The 24,266-nt window shown below is 38.9% G+C and overlaps 2 protein-coding genes across 2 annotated transcripts; both read left to right on the forward strand.

Moving 5' to 3' along the window:
- The first annotated feature begins 117 nt into the window (after positions 1 to 117).
- On the forward strand, positions 118 to 15,145 carry LOC133431908 (phosphatidylinositol 4-phosphate 5-kinase type-1 alpha-like). Its single transcript, XM_061716844.1, has 16 exons — positions 118 to 198; positions 3,043 to 3,077; positions 3,803 to 3,895; positions 4,048 to 4,178; positions 4,295 to 4,412; positions 4,891 to 5,043; positions 6,252 to 6,551; positions 8,927 to 9,162; positions 9,279 to 9,362; positions 9,482 to 9,530; positions 10,257 to 10,341; positions 10,420 to 10,590; positions 11,550 to 11,682; positions 11,760 to 11,822; positions 11,934 to 12,033; positions 12,121 to 15,145. Exons 1-16 carry the CDS (start codon positions 153 to 155, stop codon positions 12,121 to 12,123), a joined length of 1,800 nt encoding a protein of 599 aa, XP_061572828.1. The 5' UTR covers positions 118 to 152; the 3' UTR covers positions 12,124 to 15,145.
- A 1,440-nt stretch (positions 15,146 to 16,585) lies between these two features.
- On the forward strand, positions 16,586 to 23,728 carry LOC133441013 (26S proteasome non-ATPase regulatory subunit 4-like). The gene is made up of 10 exons (XM_061718377.1): positions 16,586 to 16,682; positions 20,338 to 20,478; positions 20,561 to 20,675; positions 21,176 to 21,262; positions 21,689 to 21,757; positions 21,875 to 22,090; positions 22,230 to 22,338; positions 22,459 to 22,596; positions 23,360 to 23,415; positions 23,486 to 23,728. Exons 1-10 carry the CDS (start codon positions 16,657 to 16,659, stop codon positions 23,654 to 23,656), a joined length of 1,128 nt encoding a protein of 375 aa, XP_061574361.1. The 5' UTR covers positions 16,586 to 16,656; the 3' UTR covers positions 23,657 to 23,728.
- The last annotated feature ends 538 nt before the right edge of the window (positions 23,729 to 24,266 follow it).

The raw sequence follows: 24,266 nt of genomic DNA on the forward strand, positions 1-24,266 counted from the left end.
TGATCCGCTTTCCCTCGGCTGTACCGCCGGAGGCACCAGCGCTCTGCAGTGAAACTGAGAGCCCGGCATTTCCTGTCCCGGCCGCGGGGGGGCGCTGCTGTGCCGCTGCGCCGCTGCTGCTGCCGGGCTGAGGGAGCTGCAGTTCCACCGTAATGGCGACTGCTGGAACAGCAGACTCGGGATCAACAGTCCCGGCAGGTATCTGATTCATTTATTCTCCCTTTGTTATTTGAAAACTACGGTACAGACGGAGTAGTAGAGTTTACTCTGCGGCCAAAATTGTGATTTGTGGTGGTTATGTGGCTTTTTAAAATCCCGATTAGCTCAGTTAGCTGTTAGCATGGAGGATTTGAGCCCAACACGATAATTAGCTCCTGCAGCTTGTTTGATTCTCCTCAACCGGGATTTTGTTGTCGAATTTACTAATCTGTTGTTACCAGACCAACTGTGTTTGAGGGGTGACGTGTTTAGATGTTGATAACATGGTTAAAAGGGAATTCTACATTCTAAAAGGGATTCTACATTGGTATATAAATGTGCCCATTAACCCGGCAGGCGCGTTGATATTGTCTAGTTTTTGTACAATAATGAAGCAAATTCACACTAAAGATCACCATTTAGTAAATTACTAATTTGTGGTTCAGGAAAACATTTGATCCATGAGAAATCCGCAATAGTTTGTGCCTTCCTCTCCTGTTTCATCCCTCCTCTTCCTCAGTCTATTTCAGTCACTTTTATAGTAAACCTTAAATAATTTTCCATCTGTCATCTCCCACCCTCAAATCAGTCTTTTTCCGAGATTTCATAGTTTATTTGATGCTCCATCTGAAAAGTCTTGATTTTTTTTTTCTTCCTTTTATATGAAACATTCCTTCAGCCAGTGACGCAGGCTTGTGACGCTTATGTGGTTAAAAAACATACTTTATTCCTTTACCTCACGGTCCTGCTTCAGCTGATGCCAGCTTTGTCTGGGATCATTAATTTCAGATGTAATTACAGTGAATAGTTCAATGTTGGGCTCAGTTTCCACTGAGTAAACAGAGTGATGGTTAGGATACTCACGTGCTGTGTGAGGTTTCTTATTTTGAGATAAATGAACAGATGATGGGGACACGCTTCTTACTAATCTGTTTAGTTGTGTGCTTCTCATTACCGTGCTTGGGTATAGAGCAGCTTCTCTTCCTCCTCCTGTCTGTGTCAGTGAATAAAAATAGTGACTTAACAGCACCACTGTGACTCCAGCATAGCAGCGAGACAGTACAAATACAAGATGCAGCACTATATCAAACACACATACTCTGACACTTGAGTGACAGTAACATAATGGGATTTCTATTCCAGCCCTTTTTGACCTTGTTTCCTATTTGGGCCAAGAAGCAGTATATTTACGGACTCTACTGGCTCTAAATTATCTCAAAAGCATGTACGTGTCCCATATTAATGTTCAGCTGCAGGCTACTTGGGGAAAAAGCTGGCAGAGAAGTAATTAGTAAACAGAAAAGAACAGATGGTTGGGCTATTGTCGTAAGACTGATGAACCATGATGATGTTAAGTAATTAGGTTAGTGTAATTCCTATCCCAAATCTGCTGCACATTGTATGTTATTAACAAGTTCTTCATTGACTTTTTGGAAAATCTCAAAGTGATTGGAACTAGAGCTAAGATTACTATCCTTAAAGTATGGTATAATCTGACAAATAATTAATTATTTAATCAATAACTGGTTTAAAACCATGAGTTGCTCTGTGAATGATGAAGAGAGTAGCAAATTGTGCAGCAAACGTACTTACTAAAGATGTACCTGGAAGTGTGTGTGTTTTTTTTTTTATATATATATTTATTTTTTAATAACTTACTTGTCAACTATAGATAAAACATTTTTATAATGTTTAATGTGTTCAGTGGTGCTTACATGCTCACCTGGATAAGGCAGTTAGGCTGACCATGTCCTGCTCCACAGATATAAGGACTCGGTTCTGGAGGAGAGCGTTACAGCGAGGTAGCTGCATGGGTGTGGGTTAGTGTGTGTGTTTGAGCAGATCTGCATGAGTAGTAATGATATATTGTGTTGTTTTTGCATAGTGAGAGAGGATGTGGGCAGAATAATGCTCATTGTTTCCCGATGGATTGCACTGTGTTACTGTTAACCAAGTACAGATGCATGGTATTCAACGGTTCTGCCTGATTAATGATACTCGCACTTTTCTTGTGTTGAAATGCCGTCTTTCTGTGGATCAGATGGACTGATCTGTGGGGCAGATATGAATCTTTCACAAACAGGATTGTTGCGCAGGTTGCAGGTGTATAATCCTTTGTCCTCAGCACATACCTATATATGTTCATTGGTGTTGCTGCTGTATCGATGAAGATGTTGCTATTGGTTACCGGTGGATGATTCCATAGTGGGCGAGGTTGTAAGTTTATACAGCAAATTTATGTAAGGAGTCAGTCATGTGCCTGTCTTACCCAAGGCCTCAAATTTCTCATTTCACCTTTTATCTTTGGCTTTTAGCCATTGCATTTTATAAACAGCCAGTGATATTTGCCGGGTGTTGCCTTTTAACTTTCAAGATGTATACTTTTGGACTTTTTTTGTTCATTTCTTCTCCATGCAAGGATGTAGTGATGTTGACATACATCTTCAGGCAGCAGATGAAAATGGAGCAGCCAGCCCTGGGGAGAAATAGTTCCAGTTCATGTAGAGCTGGTGTTTCAGTGCAGCAGTTAGTAACTGTGGCCACATTTAGGTCTGGACACATCATTAGTCCTGTGGTCATCAGCCAATGCTGAAAATAGCCCCACTAATCAAATATCAGAGGGTTTCATAAACAGCCATTAAGAAATTATTCCATGACAAACGTTTCTAATTCAGACACTTGGAATTTATTTCATGTATTAACTTTACACTGACTGCATGGATTTCCATTTACCTAGATTTTAGGAAGTTGTCCAGTAATTTCTTTCTTTTTTTGAGACCGTTTCTAGATGCATTGTTTACTTCATATTGTAGATCATGGCTTAACTTGTTTTTCTGTCTTCAGGGACCAGCAGTATTCGAAAAATGGCCCCTGCAGAGGTAAGGATAAGACAAATCGCTTTAAAAGATCTCTGCATGAAGTCATTTAAATGTTGGACCTGCCAAAGGAAGGACAGCAGGTTTAGAGAACTCACAATTGCATAGAGGTAACAGCAACTTTAGTTATCAGTCACCAAAGATTTCATGTGGAAGAGTGAACACAAGTGATTACAAGTGAATAAATAAGTGAAAAGGCATCCCCCAAAAGGGCTGGATGATGCAGGAGACGGGGTGGTTGGTGGATCCATGCTGAATAACAACAGGATTTGAGAAGCGCCCAAATCGTGTTGCACAAATATGACCAGCAGTCTCCCTCTGCCACCCCTCCTGATGTGAATTGAACACAAATAAGGTCTTTCCGAGACTCTTAAGTTTGTTAATGATCCAAGTTTCATGTCTTGCAAAGCGGTCCGTCATTTAAGCAGCCAGTTGCTGTTGCAAATATTGGAATAACTGTCTTCAAAATTTGATTTTACAGGAACAGGAATGCGTTAGGTCAGAAATTGACTGGTTGTAACAGGATATGGTTGTCATGTTAAGATTTTTATCCAGTATGGGATGAATAAAAAATGTTCTGTAGTATGAAAACATCTGGCATAGGAAAACATTCACTCTGTACAGTTCGCTCTTTGTGTTCCGTGTTTACATGGACAAATACACACACACACACACACACACACACACACACACACATCTGACCGCCTGATGTTGTTTCTCTCCATCAGATGCCTGGCTCCTCAGGCACGACTCAGAGTATGAAGAAGACCATTGGACACAGGGGGGTGGAGACCACCACAGGAGAGACCACATACAAAAAAGTAGGAACATGTGTCCGCTGTTTTTGTTCTACTTTACATTTTCAAGTTTCTTTCACTAAAAGTACATAAACAATAAGTGAAATGGTAGAAATGACATGGGTGAAGTACTGTTTGTTCAACTGCTTGCTCTACTTTCTCCCTGACCTCTTTAGACCACGTCATCTGCCCTGAAAGGTGCAATCCAATTGGGCATCACTCACACAGTTGGCAGTTTAAGCCAAAAGGCAGAAAGAGATGTTCTTATGCAGGACTTTGTGGTGGTCGAGAGCATCTTCTTCCCTGGGTTGGTAAAATGAGTAATGTTGTTGGAAAGATTAAGGTTTTTTTTTCTTCTTTTTCCTTAGCTTAACAGACCTCCTGACTCTTGCTTTTTTCCAACTTTGTGTCATGTGTTTTCAGTGAAGGCAGCAACCTGACCCCTGCTCATCACTACAGTGACTTTCGTTTTAAGACCTATGCTCCTATTGCTTTCCGTTACTTCAGAGAGCTGTTTGGCATCCGGCCAGATGACTACCTGGTGAGTACTGACACCATGCATACTCCCTATATTCACAACTATAGTTGTGGTAGTTGTGGATTTCAGCCTTTCTAGCAAGTATAACCAGCCAAGGAGGATTCATGGTGCTCTTGTTCACTGGGGATTTTTATGTATAATGTTACAAGATGTATTGGCTCTGTGAGTATGGGTTTGCACCAACGCAGAGTGGATATTAAGCTGTTAAGTTTTCATCAAATTTTGCATTAATGTCCTTTTATTTCCTTCTCTCGCATCTCCCTTTCTCTAATATCAGTGTTAAAAAACCCTTCCTGCAGTTAGAAATCATGTTTTTGGTCTTCACCTATGGCAATAAATAAAACTGTCTAATCAGGAATCGGGTCAGGTTTCAAAATGTGCTTCTGTCAAGAAACATAGATGTTACCATTGTTTTATCTAGAGGATTCAAACCCAAGCTTTTTTGATGTGTTACTAACGCAGACATCTCTTTTCTTTGAAGTATTCTTTGTGTAATGAGCCACTGATTGAACTGTCGAACTCTGGAGCCAGCGGATCCCTCTTCTATGTTTCCAGTGATGATGAGTTCATCATCAAGACTGTTCAGCATAAGGAGGCAGAGTTTCTCCAGAAACTTCTACCAGGTTACTTCATGGTGAGTCCAGATAGAGTAGAAAGTACCAGTCGTGACTACAATTCCTATTTCCATAAAAGTCAGGAAGTATTCTGAAGTATAAAGTAAATGTTTAATTTGGAATTTGTTTAAAAAAAAATTTAGCCTTAAATGGTTACAAATAAAAAAGGAATGATGGGCATCACTGGCCACATTCCTTGTATATAGGAAATGTGAACAAACAGAAGGCAATGCTGCTTAAAAAGGTATAAGAGGCAAAGATGGGGAGAAAAATTGAAAAAAAAATGTAGAAACTTCTACCATCAAGAGATTACAGTTGACAGTTGACAGTGTCAGAACTTCAGAAGGCCTTGTTTTTCCATAAAAGCATGGGTTCGTGCTCACTACTTTCTGATCCACCAGAGCATCATTGATTAAAAAATTATACATTTCTCAGTTCAAAATTCAATTCAATTCAAAATCAAAAACTTTGTCTTTAATCTCTGAGGTGCATGATATTTTGAAAAGAATCCTAGAGTTTGGGGATATTTCAGTGTTTCATGGTGTAGGTTGAAAACCCTCAGACCTTACTGGATGAGATCCTGTCACGACACCGTAATCAATACAGCCCCATTGCCCAAGAGTACTTTGGAAAAGCTTTATCCACTGTTGGGTTCAGGTGCATCCATTTTTCAACTTTGATTTGAAGTAACAAACTTGGGCTCTGCATACCAAAGATGAATTTAAAAAAAAACCATGCCATAAGAGTTGCAAACGCCAGTGGAAATCATGCAAAGCCAGTGGAAAGTATGAAAATCCAGTGGAAAGTATAGTGTTGCATCAGTGACCATGGCAAAGTAATCTTACTTTTCAAATAAACTGTAATAAAAAGGAAGAGTGATGCAACCCAGTGGTAAGATTGCTTCCCTTCTCATTTTGAAGTGTGTTACATCAGTTTATAAGTCCTAAAAACTGATGTAATGCACTTAAAACTGAAAAACCTAGAATCTAGGTTTTCTTAATGCAATGGTAGACAAATAATGATATAAGATAATAATAAAAATACCCTTTTTTTTTTACTAACTAGTTCTATTTTTTAAATGTTCAAATTAATGAACAATTTAGAGATGATTTTCTTTAGCATTGTGTAAAGATTCATAAAAATGGGGTTTTATAATTGTAATTATTAGGACGAGGTTTAGGTAAATGGCATATCTTAATGGTTTTCTGTATTCCCTTTTCCTTTCCAGAATATAAACCAAAACAAGCGCACCTTGCTACCTAAATTCTATGGACTTTACTGCGTTCAGGCAGGTGGGAAGAATATCCGTATTGTTGTCATGAACAATCTTCTTCCAAGGATCGTCCCCATGCACCTCAAATACGACCTGAAAGGCTCCACATATAAGAGACGAGCCTCTCCTAAGGAACGAGACAAGGCTGTCCCCACGTACAAAGACCTGGACTTCATCCAGGACCTGCCCGATGGCCTGCTGCTCGAGGCCGACAACTTTAATGCCCTTTGCAAGACTATTCAGAGGGACTGCTTGGTGAGTCACAGACACACTTTTTTTGTTTTCTTGTTTTTAAAAGCAATTTTTATTCAAGCATTGTGCGTTAAAATCTTAAAATTAGTTCACAAGCTGTCATAACGTACTAGCAGAATATATTATAATATCCTCATTAAAACAGATCATGTTGGGAACAAGTAGAACATCGAGTTTATCAAAGCTGATGCTTTGTTTTATGTTGAGGGATGATAGCAGTTGACATGATACTGGAGCCATTCATTTTGATGACTTAGAAAGTCTTTTTTTGGAGGGGGGTTTATTGATCTTAAATAGCAACTAATGGGTCACATTAACATTTTCTATATCATTTTTATATTAACTAGTCCTTGTTCTCCTGTCACTCTTAGTTTTCTTTCTCAAGATTACCAAAATTTAAAGAAATGCTGGTTAATATCTGTTTATCACATGTATGTACTGTCTGCTTTTTATCTCTTTGTTTTTGCGTCACATTGTTTAGGTCAAATGTAAGACTGGGAAATTGATAAAACAACAAATTTGTTTTTCTTGTCATGTCTTTACTTTATCAAATCATTTTTACATTTATCAAATTGTGTAACAAATTTATAACTCTTTAAAAAGATAGAAGGATATTTAGTTTAATTTTAATGTCAAAATACAAAACCTGAGATTGAATTAAAAAAAAATAAAAGAAGATTTAGCAAAAATAAAAAAAGTGACTTTAATCATAAATTGATTGCTGCACAAATTTTATTTAAATAGTGCTTTTACATTACAAGTTGTCTCTAGGTGATTTCCAGAGACCCAAAACATGACCCCCAAACAATGTTTACAGGGAAGAAGAGGGAATAAACCTTGAGCAGGACCTGGCTCATGAGGGGGAAACCCTCCTGCTGAAGGGCTGCTGGGTAGAGCAGGAAAAGGCAAGACAGGATGAAGAACAGAGAGAGAGGAGAGGCACAGCTATGATGTCAGTGGTACAAAAAACAAGATATTATTAGTCATTATCTGCTAACTGAAGAACTAAGAGTTCTATGTACAAATGACTGATACATCATAAGTCGATGGACTACAGAGACACTTATGTAAACAGGTGTAGACAGCAGACACTGAGGTGGTCAGGGTGGGTCGCATGTCAGGATGTCAGAAGATAAGCAACAGAGACATCTATATCGAGAAAATTATATAGACAGGTTTCAGGTATTCCCTCAAAAATACTGATCTCTACGAGGGCCATTTTTAGGGCTGAAATTTCTCCCTTAGGTGCTGTTTTAAGCCCCTGGTTCCTGGGATTATAATGGATGTGGTCAAGGAAAAAACTACAAATACCTCTGTTCAACCAACCTGGAACCAGCAGTGATCCTAGAACCAGTTTGGAGCTGGTTTTGCATTTGAACTTAGAACTGGTTTGTGTTTCTATACACGGAACCATTACATCATTATGTTCTATCCATTGTTCAACCTCCCTTTCCTGTACTGGGAAATTCTGTAGAAGACCACCGTTGACAAAAGACAGATGAGAACAGTTTTCCTTCAAAACAAGTGTCTAGATTTCCAAATGCTGCATATATGAATGCAGCTAAAAACTGGATTTATACCCGCTGTTATCAGCGGCATCCATAAATGTCAAAATGTGATACGGAAACTTTGGCAATATTTATTAAGTTAATATTCATAACAATGCAAATGCGCTTTTTGTTTTTTAAATTCAGTTTGAAAGTCTTGCTGTGAGAGAAATTGTCTGCAGTACTTTGGACAGCGTTCAATAACAAATGTGCTTCCAAATGTTGACTAATATTTATGAACATTGTCATGATTTATTCCGAGTGTTGAGTGGGATCCATAAACATGCATAAGTGTTACTGAAACACCCCACACTGTTTTTAAATTAAGCCGAAAACTGCCCTTTTGAATAGCTTTTCTATATTTTGGTGTCCTTTTGTTTGTGAATTCCTTCTCATTAGTATCTTTCTTACTAGCTGGATACAGACATGATTATTAACAGTGGCAGTCAAAGGATTTTGGTTGGAGACATAATCCCGCCACTTGTCCACGATGTACACAGTTCTTGCCTCTTATCCAGCAAGTTTTTGGTACCAGCAAAGGTCCAGTGTTCCTGGCTCTGAACCAGTGCTTTGTTAAGCAGCAGTATTGGAAAAGCAAAAAACTGGTGCCAGGTTTAGTAATAATTCCAAACTAGCAGTGGTTCTGTTTTGGTGGAAAAGGCCCTGCTTCCTGAAAATGTACTGCTCCTGAAATGCATCCTTTATCCACCACCTTATGTTATTTAAGCATTCAAAACTTGATCATAGAGTCAATAACATTGCTGATTCAATAGTTTAAGATGTCATGGATAATTATCGATAGAACGTGTCTGATTTGAGTGTTTTCTACAGCTCTTGCAGAGTTTCAAGATCATGGATTACAGTCTGTTGATGGGGGTCCACAACATATACCAGGCAAATAGAGAAAGGGAGCGAAGTGGAGGCATTTCCGGGGATGGTGTAGTGTTGGAGGGTGCGGTGACTCCAGATCAGCGTAGGCCACAAGCCCAGAAAAGTCTGTACTGTACAGCCATGGAGTCCATCCAGGGGGAGGCTCGAGGGAAGGGAACCTTTGACTCAGAGGATCAGTAAGTGTGACCACCACTTGTGTTTGACTTTACTTATGTATAAATGTTTGTAGTGCAGTCCATAAAAAAAGTGGCATATAATGTAACATTTTGTCTCTTTGGTGTTGATTTTCCAGCATGGGAGGTATTCCAGCTCGCAATTCAAAAGGAGAGAGGTTGCTCATCTACATTGGCATCATTGACATTCTCCAGTCCTACAGGTAAATAACTTAAAGCATTGAATTTAGTACCTTGTAAATACATTTGCTTTTAATTAATTAGTATCATGTACCCATTTATGTAAGTTACATTATATGTTCAATATGTTTATATTATTTAGGTTTATTAAGAAGTTGGAGCACTCCTGGAAGGCCTTGGTCCATGATGGGGTAAGAGCCTAAGTTTTTGTTGTTTTTTTTACAATGTGCTCTTTATTAGATCTTAAACTTAGCTGGACGCAACCTCAGATGACAACAAACACTAACATATCAGTATTTATTGAACAAAGATTAAGCCAAAACAAACAGAAACAGCTCGTAGAACCAACTTTAGGACCAATAACTTTAACAATAAATTATTGTTTTTTTAATGTTTATTTATTTTTTTATATATCGTACATATGCTTTGACCTACCGGTATCCCCCTTTTTTTTTTTTTTTACCGCGTTACTTCAGTTCATTAATGTCTGCTGGCATTTACCACCAATTACAACCTAGAGTTGATCAAGGGTTAGGTGATGGAGAATGTGGGTGCTTTTACATTTCTGGAACAGAACATCCCTATTTACCACTGTCATTTTGCTAACTTTACCATTCCAATGTGCTTGTGACAGTTGGCAAAATAGTTGACATCATTTTGAGATGCAAACTGTTCACTAATCAAAAAAAGTTTTTATTTTTTTATTTTAATATTTCTATCCCGGTTTCTTCCCCCATTTTATCACCCTGTGCTCCTACCTACGTGACAGTCCTGGGCATTGCCATCCTCTACCAAAAATATGTTTTAAAGAAAAGATCTTTCGTGCCTTTTTTTTTTTTTTAAACTGCAAAGGTAGGCTACTTGATAAATATTGTATCTCTAGTTTTAATATTTCTCTTGCTGTTTTTCTTTTTCAGGATACGGTTTCTGTTCACAGACCTGGCTTTTATGCAGAGCGTTTCCAGCAGTTCATGTGCAACACAGTGTTTAAGAAAATTCCACGTAAGTTTGCATGTGTGTGTATTTTTTCTTTTTAAATTAATGAGGACTTGTGCTCATGATGTCAAATATTTTGTGCAGTTAAACCGTCACCATCTAAGAAGAGCCGTGGTGGAGGTCAAGGAGGACTTAGAAGGGCCCCCACTCTGGGAGCTCCCACCCCACTCTCCTACGGGACAGGGCAGTCTGCTGTCGACTCCAGACACGTCTATCACAGCCATTTTAAAAGCACCGAGTCAGAGGGTGACGGTGGTAAGAACCGATGCATCACTAGCAGTGATGCGTGACTTGATTTGAACGGATAGAGTCAGACAAAAATATACATAATGAAATGGGGGTTGGGTCGGGCTGGTTAGAATAATTATTGCACTTTGAAAATGAATATTTAAACACAATTTTATAAGATATAAAAATCCAAAAGCCATATACAGTGGGGCAAAAAAGTATTTAGTCAGCCAACAATTGTGCAAGTTCTCCCACTTAAAAAGACATTTATTTACACAAAGATGCAGCACGTGCTTTCCACACAGGTGCGTGACACGAGGCAGGTGATGGAAACGGTCAGGGAAAAGTTGAAGACATGGGAATTGAAAACAAAAGGATATACAGATATAAAAAGTAAAGTCTGTGGAAAATTTTGAGTAAATAGTAAATCAAGATCATATTTGTCGGTCTTAATGTTTGAACATTTGGGTTAAGGCAGATTATGATTGTTCCTAGCACAGGGAAAGATCATTTTTTAACAGCAACAATATGTTTCAGATATATCCGAGAATCGGTCACAGAAAGCTGTTTAAGACGGGGCAATAGGCTCTAGCCCAATGATATTGCCAGCACAAGGTGTTATGTCTTGTATATGCTGTAAAAGCTCAGACGGACATCTATAGACTATGCGTAATGGCCCAGTCTATGGAAAATACATTTAGCAGTGGCAAGATCTAGAGATTCTAGAAGAATAACATGAAACAAACCACTTCACACGTGCATTTGCTGATTCTGTAAACCTATGGCAATGATTTGGAGCTTACCTTTGATTTTATTTTTGAAAGAAAAAAATTGCGGGTCTGGTATTATTTGTGTTTATCAAAATCACTACTAGTGTAATCACGGTCAGCAGAGCTCTGGGTTCCTGCCCCAGTTTATTCCTATCTACATTAAGAATCCCGTTGTTCAAATTGGACATAATCTTTCCTCTTTAACAACAATTTTAGGTGTGCAGTTGGGAAAGCCAGATCTGGTCCCGAGGACGCCTCCGCTGGCTGATAATCCTGCTGACTGTGAAGCCAACCTGTCCACCTCATCACTAGGCAGCACAGGAGTTGCCTCCGCCTCTCCTCCCCTCCGGTAAAACCGTTACCCCTTCATTTCATTTTTCCAGTGTTTGTAGCTCCTTCTGCTCTGACTCTGGTTTATCCTTGTAGGTCTGTAGGAGTGGAAGTCCACAAATCAGCAAACACTGAGCTTGAGAAGGAAGCCTTTCACAGGTGCGCAGTAGCACATATTTCAGACAATGTTGGGTCATTACATAAGACATAATTATTTTCTTTTTCTTTTTTAAGACATTTCAGTCTAATTGTTTTTTTTCTCTGTGCCAGTTTGGAGGCGGAAGGGGCTGCTGATAATTCTGCCAACCTGTCCGGAAATGAAGATGTAGTATCTCTTTCTGACATAATCCCCGAGACCAATATCTGTTTTGTAAGTTTGAAAAGTTATTTATAATTTTATTGTTGAAGCCATCAAAATGAGTTCAAAAGCTTATTGAGTATGGATTTCACTTCACAGTGAAAGAGAACATCAACACACCACCTGCCATCTACGGAGATGAGGTACTTCTGGACAATGGGGTGGGCGGATGTAAGGACAAAGTGAATGAAATCCATCTATCCACCACCACACCGCTGTTATTTTCTCAGCTCTGCAGCGTTCACAGGAGCCACTGGATGAAGCTGAAAGCTGCAGAGACACTGTGACAATGAGGAGATTGTAGGGTGTGGTAGAGTTCAAACTTTCCAAACCATCATCCATGTGTCCATATTAGTCCACTGCTGTTCCAGAGAAAGTCCTATGATCCTTAGTTGGCAGCTTTGATGTAGCTGTTACAGTCCTACATTTACAAAACAAATTTATTTCAGGTGCTTGCCAAGAAGACATATGAAACAAAATGAATTGTATATTATTTAAAAAAAAAAAAAAAAAAAGCCCAGGTCCCCATAACCAGTGGATGGTGAAGAGCCAGTCTTCCTGTCTTCCTGCCCGCAGTCCACCGTATGAGAAAGAGAGAGTGGGCAGAGACAGATAAGCACAAACACACTCACTCCAGAGCACATGAAAGGCATTTGTCTGCATGGGACTGGTGAATATTCTGTGTTCACATACAGTCCAAGTGAGCTCACATTTCCGTGTCTTGCACTTCAGTGTACTGTTCATACTTGTACAACTCCCCTCTGCACTCCTCATCAGCAGAGACGTTGAACTAAGAGTGTAATCCGTAGAAATCATTCAATCAGCTCTTGCTGCTGCATCTCCAGTCGAGTATGCATTTCTCATTACTAACTGTTGATGTTCAGTATTTGTTTGAAACTACATGTTGGAAGGAAAGAAGAATGTGTTCGTCCAAACCTGCGAAGTGGTTTATTTCAAATTATAAGTTATTCTTCTAGAAGCCACAGGGGTGCTACGTAGATCTTGCCACTGCTGAATGTATTTTAGGTTTTGCTTGCATAAAATGTGTCTTAAAACACTTGACAACATTTATACAAACCCTAAAAATCTCCCCGTCTGATGTGGCCATGTGTGCTGGACAAAAAATGCTCACACATTTATAGTGTTAATTTAAAAGAACAGTAATAATTTTAAGTTACTGCCTGTTGTCTGTCATGTCTGTGCCTTTCACACGTCTTACTGTCCCTCAACATTTTCATGTATCACTGATATTTTTTTAAGGTTAATGCTCTTGTCGCACATGGAGACCTGCCTTATCTTCTACAGCTGTAGTCGCCAAACTGCCATTCGTGCATCTGAACCAGCCAATCAGTTGAGAGGGTTTAAAAGAATTTCCGATTTTATAGCAAACACTAGCACAGCCCCCTTTTTTGGTTATGTCATCACTGTGGCTCATCATTTCTGCAGTTAATTTTTTGTTCTCACAACAGATGATATGGATATCTGTTTCAAATTCATTTCTGCTGGTTACAGAAATGACTCCTGCCCACATTCACTCTTGGACCAATGTTACTAACTGTGGAGGTATTTGTGTTTTGCTTTTTTTTTTTTTTTTTTTAACTTAGTGTTATGTGGCTTTTTGTAAAAAATAGACTTTGGTTATTTTATTGTTTAGGGGTAGAAACAAGCTACTGAGGAGGATGGAAGAAAGCTTTTACACCATCAGAGATTTCTGATAGAGAAGTTTGACTCACTACCTAGTGAATGTAGCAGAGCTCGACATCATCTCATCTACGGAGTTATTGCTGTTACAGTGTTAAAGCACAAGTGGTCTATGCAGCAGAGAGGGAGCGGGGGAAATGGGAGTTGTCAATATGAAAAGAAGGAAAATTGTTAATAAATGCACAGAGTTGAGGATTTAGGACTGAGGTTTTCTTTTTCTGTATTCTAAAAATGTTAGGGCACCAAAGAGAGGAAAAGACGGGTGAAGAGCTCCTGTCTAGTATGGCAAATGTCAAAGTTAAACGAGATGCTCCTTTATGGACTGACATGTTGTATGTGGTCATAATGCTGGGCTGACCTGTGTTTTAAGGATCTGTCTTTGGATAAAAGAAAAACTGGATGTTTTCACCAGTCAACAGTTTCATGTCTGAGAGACTGCATCTGTCACAAAAGCAGTCCTTGTTAGACTTTTTAGATTTATCAAACCATTGGTTTACTTTATGAGTGATAACATTTCAAGATTCTACATGACATTCCTTTAAAATGTCTGCATAGTAAAGTTGTGATACCTTTTATGACCTGCTGTTTACCACCAGATACCATAATGTACTTAAGTATTTCTTGGGGTTTGTTGAAATGTTAAAATCTGATCATTTCAGAAACATTGGTTGAGAATAATAATTCCATTCATTGATAATAAAGGAAACACTCTTGGAATTTGATTTGGACAAGAAAACGAGAACAAGACAAAAAAAATCACTCAAATCAAGATTTTGTAATATCTGAATTTTAATTTTTTGTCTTTTAACTTCTCTAAATGGTTAGTACTTGTTATTTGGTGGCTGCAAAACAGGTCTGTCTTTGTTCTGTACCACATTGTGGCACAAGAAAATTTTCCGCTCGGTGCTTTAAGGGTTGCGTCAGGCAGTTGTAGACACTACAGTGACTTTAAAGAAATGCAATATATACCACAAACTGCCACCTTACAGCTCCAAGAGGTATATTTAAAAGTAGGACTGATTGCTGTAGGTTAAGATGATGAAAGTTGTATTATGTACTTTAGTTGATTGTATGTAAACTGACAGAAGGATGTCTGAAACTTTATAGCTTGTATTGCCTATAAGGGGAGACTGAGACAATTTCACCTTTTTATATTCTATGTTTAGATTGTGATATGATGTATTCTCTCCACAATGATTCTGGGTTGTTAATCTCCCATTCTTTTTCTACATGAATGTTTCACATGGCTTAGGAGCCAACATTGCTGGTTGTCCTCTATGCTTCAATTACTATATTTTTACTGTGTATAAAATGTGTATATGTACATATGAGTCACGGAAATGCCTTGTCATGCAACATGTGCCGCCTCTCCCTCCTACCATGTTTCAGTTATGTGGTGGTGATGTTTTCATGTCTGATTTTAAAGGATTAAACAAATTTTCTAAAATCGTTGGTTTTGCTTTCAGTTGTTTCTCTGTAAATGTATACAATTTTTATTGTATTATTTGTTTATTAAGTGCAACAGAGAAAAGGAGAGGGACGTGAAATCTGTGTCTCTATCTCTTGGAGGAGCCAAATAATGTCCTCTGAAATATGAAACTTGGGCATACGCTGTTAAGAGCAAAGAGGCTTTTTGACCTCGAAGCAGAGCTCTGAGCTGAATGTGTTTTTTACACGTGAGGAGTTTCACATGATCTCTGCTGGTTTCCTCTGGGTAAACAAATACTTTGCCTGACAGATCTGCACAGGTGCTGCAAGAGACCAGCAAAGGGTTCAGGAAGAGGAGGGTCAGCGAAATATAAAAAGCCTGCACTAAAATGTGACCGTAAATCCAACCAATCTGTGGTGTGCTGTTTTAAACTAATCAAAGAAAATGTAAACAACTGGAAACTTTAGAGGTTTTTTTTCTGTAAAACGGATCGATCAAACACAAGCAACAGAGATATCAGATCACACTTTCATTTGCAACTGGTTCAAATATATGTGGTGTTGTAAACATGAAGTTAGATTCAGGAAATCAACCATTTTGTGTCAAAGTAATAATAGTATGTTGCTGTCACTTTGCTTCCACAGGTTCAATAGTTCAGTGTTTTGGTTGACAGCATCTTCATGGTACAACCATGTGTACAATTAATACATAAAACTGAGTCCTTTTATCCATCAAATTGGTTATGGTCTAATGATAGTACATTTAAGGAATGTGAAATGACTTGAAATGACAATGAAAACCTGAAAATACTACAATATTGATGAAAATGAATCTGGGATACCTTGCAGCTGAACATGTAGAAGAATCTTTCATCTTCTATTCTGGCCATAGCTTGATTTCCTCTTGGTGACTTGGCTAAAGGTTTGGGGGGGCTGACTGTCAACAATCTGCTATTGTTAAAGACTTAAGACTTCCCAAATGAATAATCAATGAGGAATTCTACTTTATTTTATGTATTGGTTTATATATATATATATATATATATATATATATATATATATATAATTAAACAATACAAAAAGTGTCATACAGTAAACAAATAAATAAGACCCAATATTTTCATAGATACAAAAAATATATATTTTGATTTGATTGTGTTTCTAATTTCAATACATTATAATAAATACTTAGATTAAAATTCCCAGAATATTGAAATTTTTTGAGATAGGATACTTGAGTTTTCTTAAACTGTAAGCCATGATCAGCAATATTAAAATAATAAAAGGCTTGCAATATTTCAGTTGATTTGTAATGAATCCAGAATGTATGACATTTTTGTTTTTGTAATTGCATTACAGAAAATCACAATATTCTAATTTTCTGAGACAGTCCTGTATAGGTGATCTATTTTTCTAACAGCTTCTGTCACTGCAGAAGTGCTTTAAAGAAGAACTTCATTACCCACAGTCCCCCGCGCTTACGTAGACGTAAACGACGGCATCAAGATGGTGCTGGAAAGTACAATGGTCTGGTAAGGAATCTTAGATGTGTACAAATGTAACATTTTAAGCGCTAGCCTTATTAATCTTTGGCATGTGGAAATGTGGATGTTATGACATTGTCTGTGTGTCGGATCACGAATGTTGGTGCTTTGTGTTGGACTCGAGCTTTTCCCTTAGTCACTCCGAAGCCCAACATGACACCGCAGATATCGGTGGCTAATGTACAATTTTATTTTATTAATATCACGAGCATAATTAATTTAATCATTTTTTTTCTCTTTCTTTATAATTGATTTTGAATTATTTCTATATAGAGAGTTTGTTTATCCCCAACTGACTCCTGCTGGTGGATGAAAACAGCTCTGTAACACGTTAGCATGGGAGAGCTAACAAACCTGGACTATGTTGTGATTATCAAAGAAACAACTGTTCACCTGTGGAGTAGTAGTATTCAAAATATGTTCAATTCAAGACAAAGCCATTACAACCTCAGAGGGGAGGAAATCAACAATCAGAACCAACACCAAACTGAGATGCTACAGTGGCAGAGGTGGATGTATGGAATACATTAGATAGAGATTTGAAATTATGTAGAACCTTAACCTTATTGAAAAAACATCGAAAAGAAGGATGATTTCTTTATATCAAATGAATGAGTGGTGATGCTTGCTATGTTGAGTTGAGTATTTATTTATTATTTAGTGATTTGATTTGATTTTTTAAGGATGTAGACTGCACCTTTTAATTTTTTTTTTTATTTCTTGAGGAATTTTTGTTATCCCCATGGAGGCAATTTGTTTTACTGTCAGTCTTTTCTCTTACTTCTTGCTTTCATCTCATTACCTTAAAGGAGCTGTATGTAAGAGCAATAATAAAACGAATCATAAAATGACCCCGATATGTCAACAGACATTTAAAAATCCTGTTCATTTCAAATACTTATGTCAATGACAACAGCACTCAAGCCAGGATATTCCAGTTTAAAAAGAGGAGTTGCAGCCCTCAACTGATGTTTATGTTATCATTTTTTGTTTTGGCCTGAAGCTCCACCCTCCACCTATCTCCCAATCACCAAGTCAGTATTGTTTCAGCATCCGGGTTGCCAGCTCGGCTCTAATTATCGCAGCAGCCGCTACGAGCGTGTTGGATGAAAAAATGTCTAGCTTTCCAAAAACTAAAAGACCTCGTTATGAATCCGAGTTACGTCGTGACAAGGTCCGAAATAAAACAAGGATTTGTTTTTTTTTATTGCCATGGCAGCCTACGTTCCTGCTGCATTCTGCAGCCTACCTGGCAACCTCTGGTGGGGGGAGGAGGGGGAGGGTACACGCCGCTCAACAATATTTTGAAAGTGACTGCAGTACCAGTTTTGGCCATTTCTTACAGACGGCTCCTTTAATTAATCTTTTTGACGGTAGGCAAATAATAAGCTTTGCTTCAGCCTACACCTTTTTCGGTCTAGATGGTATTGTATATTGGACATTTTTTTGTAATGTTTTCTTTGAACAGTGTATTCGTTTTCTTGTTGTCATTTTTATCCTTTTTTTTGTGATGTCATGACCGAAATAAACTAAACTAAACAAAAAAAACTTAATACACTCATCTCTAGTGGTAAACATTAAAAGCAGCGTAGAAAGTGTAAATGTAGCGATGTCCCATGTCAAATGTGTATCTATAATTCAGATTATTCAGTTAAATTCAAAATATTAGGGGGTAGTAGGGGGTCAATGGTTATAAATAGCTGTTTTGAGTCAGTTTTTCGAGACTTGATCGACGATGACCTGGCTGCAGATCCAGATGCCAGGATGGGGAGCAGGTGGTGACGGGGCTTAATGACCTCCATCAGGATGTTGGTGGCCTGTGTAGGAGGATGTACTGCAGATCCTCCAGACAGGGCGGAGTGAGCCTGACTGTCCTCTGAGATGCATTGATTACTCCATCCATCCATCCATCCATCCATTTTCCGCCGCTTATCCGTTCCCGGGTCGCGGGGGCAGCAGCCTCAACAGAGATGCCAGACTTCCTTCACCCCAAACACTTCCTCCAGCTCTTCCCAGGGGAGTCCGAGGCGTTCCCAGGCCAGCCGAGAGACTTAGTCTCTCCAGCGTGTCCTGGGTCTTCCCCGGGGTCTCCTCCCGGTGGGACATGCCTGGAACACCTCCCTAGGGAGGCGTCCAGGAGGATCCGGTACAGATGCCCAAGCCACCTCAGCTGACTCCTCTCAATGTGAAGGAGCAGCGGCTCGACTCCGAGCTCCTCCCGGGTGACCGAACTCCTCACCCTATCTCTAAGGGAGCGTCCAGCCACCCTGCGGAGGAAACTCATCTCGGCCGCTTGAATCAGGTATCTTCTCCTTTCGGTCACTACCCAAAGTTCATGACCATAGGTGAGGGTAGGGGCGTAGATTGACCGGTAAATCGAGAGCTTCGCCTTTCGGCTCAGCTCTTTCTTCACCAGGACGGTCCGGTACATTGACCGCATTACTGCGGACGCTGCACCGATCCGTCTGTCAATCTCACGCTCCATCGTTCCCTCACTCGTGAACAAGACCCCGAGATACTTGAACTCCTCCACCTGAGGCAGGACTTCTCCACCCACCCGGAGAAGGCACGCCACCCTTTCCCGGTGGAGAACCATGGCCTCGGTCTTGGAGGTGCTGATTCTCATCCCTGCCGCGTCGCACTCGGCCTCAAACCGCCCCAGCACATGCTGAAGGTCCCGGTCCGATGAAGCCAACAGGACAACGTCATCCGCAAAAGGCAGAGATGAAATCCTGAGGTTCCCAAACCGGATCCCCTCCGGCTCCTGGCTACGCCTAGAAATCCTGTCCATAAAAATTATGAACAGGACCGGTGACAAAGGGCAGCCCTGCCGGAGTCCAACATGCACCGGGAACAAGTCTGACTTACTGCCGGCGATGCGAACCAGACTCCTGCTCCGATCATACAGAGACCGGACAGCCCTTAATAGAGGGCCCCGGACCCCATACTCACTGAGCCCCCCCACAGAATGGCACGAGGGACACGGTCAAATGCCTTCTCCAGATCCACAAAACACATGTAGACTGGTTGGGAAAATTCCCATGAACCGTCAAACTCCCTGCGGAGGGTGTAGAGCTCCTCAGGGTGCAGGAAGCATTGATTACTCTGAAGACTAAATCATTCCTCAATAGAGTATCAGTTAAACGCTCTCAGCAGCTCTGCAGACAAGTTGTTGTTGTTAGCCTCAGCATAAAGTTTAGCTGCTATTAAGTTTTTTTTTTCATTTTAATTAAAAAATTAATTATTTTAAACCATGGGAGTGGAGTCTACATCATATGCTGCAAAAAGCAGAGGAAATGGAAGCTGAAGATTGTCTCCACTTCTTCCTCTCTGGTAGTTAAAGGAGTATTGTTCACACACTAGTTGTGTCTCCATTACCCCTAAATTTGCACAAAACTCAAATATTGAAAAGGTATCCTATAATGAAAATGGCTCTAGTTTCAAAGAACTCCCAAATATCACAAAAACCTTTTAGGCTTACATGATGTGGATTTTCAGATGACTTGATAACCTACTTTATAGCAAAAGTATTTAAAAAAATGTTTTTTTTGGCTAGGCCTCTTATCAATATGTTACTTGTTGTTTTTTCTAGAACTAATGAAGGCTTCAACTCCTGCTTTTTTCTGTTTTTGTTTATATTTAGCGTGGACAACAGTGAGTATATGCGGAATGGAGACTTCCTGCCCACCAGGCTGCAGGCCCAGCAGGATGCTGTTAATATTGTTTGTCACTCCAAGACTCGCACTAACCCTGAAAACAATGTGGGCCTCATCACTATGGCAAAGTAAGTCATATTATTCTTTAATAAGTGCAGTGACATTTAAAACATGACTATATAATAACACCAGCATTTTGTCTTTGTGCAGCAACTGTGAGGTGCTGACCACACTCACTCCAGACACGGGACGAATACTTTCCAAGCTGCATGCTGTGCAACCTCAAGGGGACATTTGTTTTTGCACCGGGATAAGGGTTGCACATGTGAGTCTGTGATTTTCATTATACAGTGAATGCTCTTATGCAGAATAGGAGATTAGCTGGAAAGAGCTCAAGAGACTGCAGTGAAAGTTGGAGTGGAAATATCAGTTGCAAATACAGCAGAGATGTCACTAAAAACAAGATGAAACTTTCCATTTAACCTCCCTAGTGTGAGTGTAAGAGTGCAATGTTAACAAATAAACACACAAAAAAAATGGTTTGACATTTTGAAGTTGATGAAAACAAAAAAAAAAACCTTCTTTCACATAATTTTTTTTTTTTTTTTTTTTTTTTTAAAGCACAGACAAAACGTACATTTGAATTGTTTATTGAAGTTCTGGTAAATCTCTTTAGTCAGATTATATATTTATCTAAATGTCATGTCTATCTGCAGAGAAAATATAATGTAATTGGTGTCCTTGAGCTAACCTTTGACAAACTAAGATGTCTTTTTTTGTTGTTGTTGTTGTTTGCTTTAACATTTGTTGTATTCATCTTTATAGCTGGCACTGAAGCACCGACAAGGCAAAAACCACAAGATGAGAATTATAGCATTTGTTGGTAGCCCAGTGGAGGACAACGAAAAAGAGGTGAGTTGATTAAGTTCAAATTTTTATAATTTTGTTATTTGTTGGTTTTTACCGTACAAAGACTACATTTATGATTTCAGTATGGACACCAGGGAGGAAAATTGTAGCTGTCACATGACATTTCTACTAGAGTATTGAAACTTGTACTTGTGTCCCACTCTGAATACACACATTTATCCTTTCCTTTTGGTAAAAAAAAAATAAAAAAAATCGGATTGCAAAATTGAGCATAGTAAAGTACATAAAACCTTCTAATCTGGGATTTTCCCTGTGTAAAAAGAGCTGAAAGGTTGTTTTTCTCTGTTTTTTTTTTCCTGTTTTACACAGACTTAATTGTAATTGTTCTTTACTGAACAGGCACTTATTTGTTGTTGATCTAATAGCATTGGTGTTTGCTTAACCTGAAAACGTTCTGTCTTTTTGTAGTTGGTCAAAATGGCAAAGCGTCTGAAGAAAGAAAAGGTCAATGTAGATGTCATTAACTTTGGGGAAGAGGTAATTTTTTTAAATTTAATCTTCAGATACTCAACCTCTGTAAAAATCTTACATGCACTTCATCTTGTTGTCATGTTTGGACTATGGGCCCACGCTAATTATCTCTGTGCCTTTCAGGAGATGAACACAGAGAAGCTGACTGTGTTCATCAACACACTTAATGGAAAAGAGGGAGCGGGCTCCCACCTGGTCACGGTACCTCCAGGGCCCAGTCTGGCCGACGCTCTGTTGTCCTCACCTATCTTGGCAGGAGAAGGAGGTGCTGTGTTGGGCCTGGGTGCTAGTGACTTTGAGTTTGGTGTGGATCCCAGCGCAGACCCCGAGCTGGCCCTGGTAAGTCAGAACACAGGACGTATATTACATTTGAGCATTTTCTCTTGATCTTTTATAGTTTCAGAACAGTTGATGAGAACAAATGTCTTTCAGAAACAACATTTCTAATATTCTTCTACAATTCATCTCTTCATTCTAGGCTTTGCGCGTGTCCATGGAGGAGCAGAGACAACGACAGGAGGATGAAGCTCGCAGAGCTGCTGTGGCATCAACAACTGAGACCAGCATTTCCTCCCCTGCTGCAGATGGTGAGGAATTATACATCAGCTTGAGCTGCTGTCATCGATGCCAATTTCTGCTAATTTTCCTTCAGTACGATGGACCCACGAGTGTTCTCAGCACTGTAAATATCCCTCTTTCTGTCTCAGAATCTGAAGATGCCTTGTTGAAGATGTCTGTTCCAAATACAGAGTCATCCACACCTGCCCTACCAGACTTCAGTCGCATGACGGAGGATGAACAGATTGCCTATGCTCTGCAGATGTCCATGCAGGGCCCAGGAGCAGGTTGAAACTGGATCTTTTTTTCCTTTTACATTTCCTGACAGTGGAGTTTATAATGTACTTGCATACTTCTTAATCATCCTTTTACCAGGTTTCAGGTGGCAAAGTGTTTACTCAAATATCATACAACCTACATCTTCAGCAGTAACCAGAATGTTTTATCATTAAAAAAAAAACAACCTAAAACTCACTTTGAGAAAAGCTTAAATAGTTTTCTGTAACACATTTACTTTCCCCACTGACCAATAATTACCATCGAGAAGTCGTGTAAGAAAAATCTGTCTTTCGACATCAGCTCAGAAATATCATTTCTAGCACATCATATAGACTGAACACATACTGTGTACCATATAAGGACAATGATAACCAGTTGTTCACATTATTTTTTTTCTCAATGTTGATTGAATTGTTGCTTTTTTTCCCATTTCTTTTAATGTTTTGTTGCTCCGATACAGTTAATTAAGGATTTTATAATTTTGAAAACATTTTCACATATCTTACTTGTAATTTAATTTTCTACTGTACATATTTACTGTGTTTTCTGACATGCACTAAATGCAACACGAGTACTATAAGAAGCTATTTCTGCTTCGTTTATATATATATATATATATATATATATATATATATATATATATATATATATATATATATATATATATATATATATTCTTTTAAAAACAACAACCCCTTCATAAGCATAAGGCCAGGTTAAAAATGAGCACAATTACTGGATCATTCATTTAATTTTTCTTCCATCCTGCAGAGTTTGGTGCTGATGACATGGACACGGGTGCTGACATGGATTCCAGTGAGGTTAAGGTGAGCATAAGCTGTCATCATAATGAAAGCAACATAAACACATGTTTATGTGTTTGTCATCTGTGTCCAGGATGAAGAGGACTATGATGTAATGCAGGACCCAGAGTTCCTTCAGAGTGTTTTAGAAAACCTCCCTGGAGTTGACCCCAACAATGAGGCGATCCGTAATGCTATGGGCTCTCTGTCTTCCCAAGGAGGTTCTAAACCCAACAACAAGAAGGAGGAAGAGAAAAAGAAATGAGTGTCCAGAGTTTAAAAAGAAAAAAGAAGTGAAGCTCCATTTAAAATACAATAAATAATAGAGACCTGATAATTGTTCTGTATTATTCACTGTAACAGCACTCCTCAGTGGAGAACAACTTTTGTTCATCTTTTGTTTGTCTCTGTGTAAACTATAAACAACCTCTGCCTTTTTTTTTCCTCTCCTGTTTTTTTAAGAGCTGGTTCTAATCCTAACTTTTTGTGTCAAGCAGACATGCTTGAGTTGTAATCTTTTGTAATAACTACTCGGTACCGCAGACAAGTTTCTTCAATAAATGTACAGAATAAAAAAGGCGAGTACTTTGCTTGAATGTAGTGGATTCAGTGGGAACACAGTTAATCTTCCAGTTTATCAGTGAATCCATTAAAATCGTAACATCACCCATTTAAAATAAAATACTTTTTTTTTACTTACTAAGCAAACATAAATATGTCAGTCTTCACCCTTTACGGGGCAAATAACCACATTTAGTAACTTCAATCAACCTACATGCTTTGAAAAAAGTTATACTGTAAAAAAGCTCAGTTTAATATTTTCTAGAGTTGAAATTTCAAAATATTTTATTGAGTGCTCCTATAAAGGGTTAAAA

This window comes from Cololabis saira, chromosome 3, assembly GCF_033807715.1.
Source record: "Cololabis saira isolate AMF1-May2022 chromosome 3, fColSai1.1, whole genome shotgun sequence".
NCBI lineage: Eukaryota > Metazoa > Chordata > Actinopteri > Beloniformes > Belonidae > Cololabis > Cololabis saira.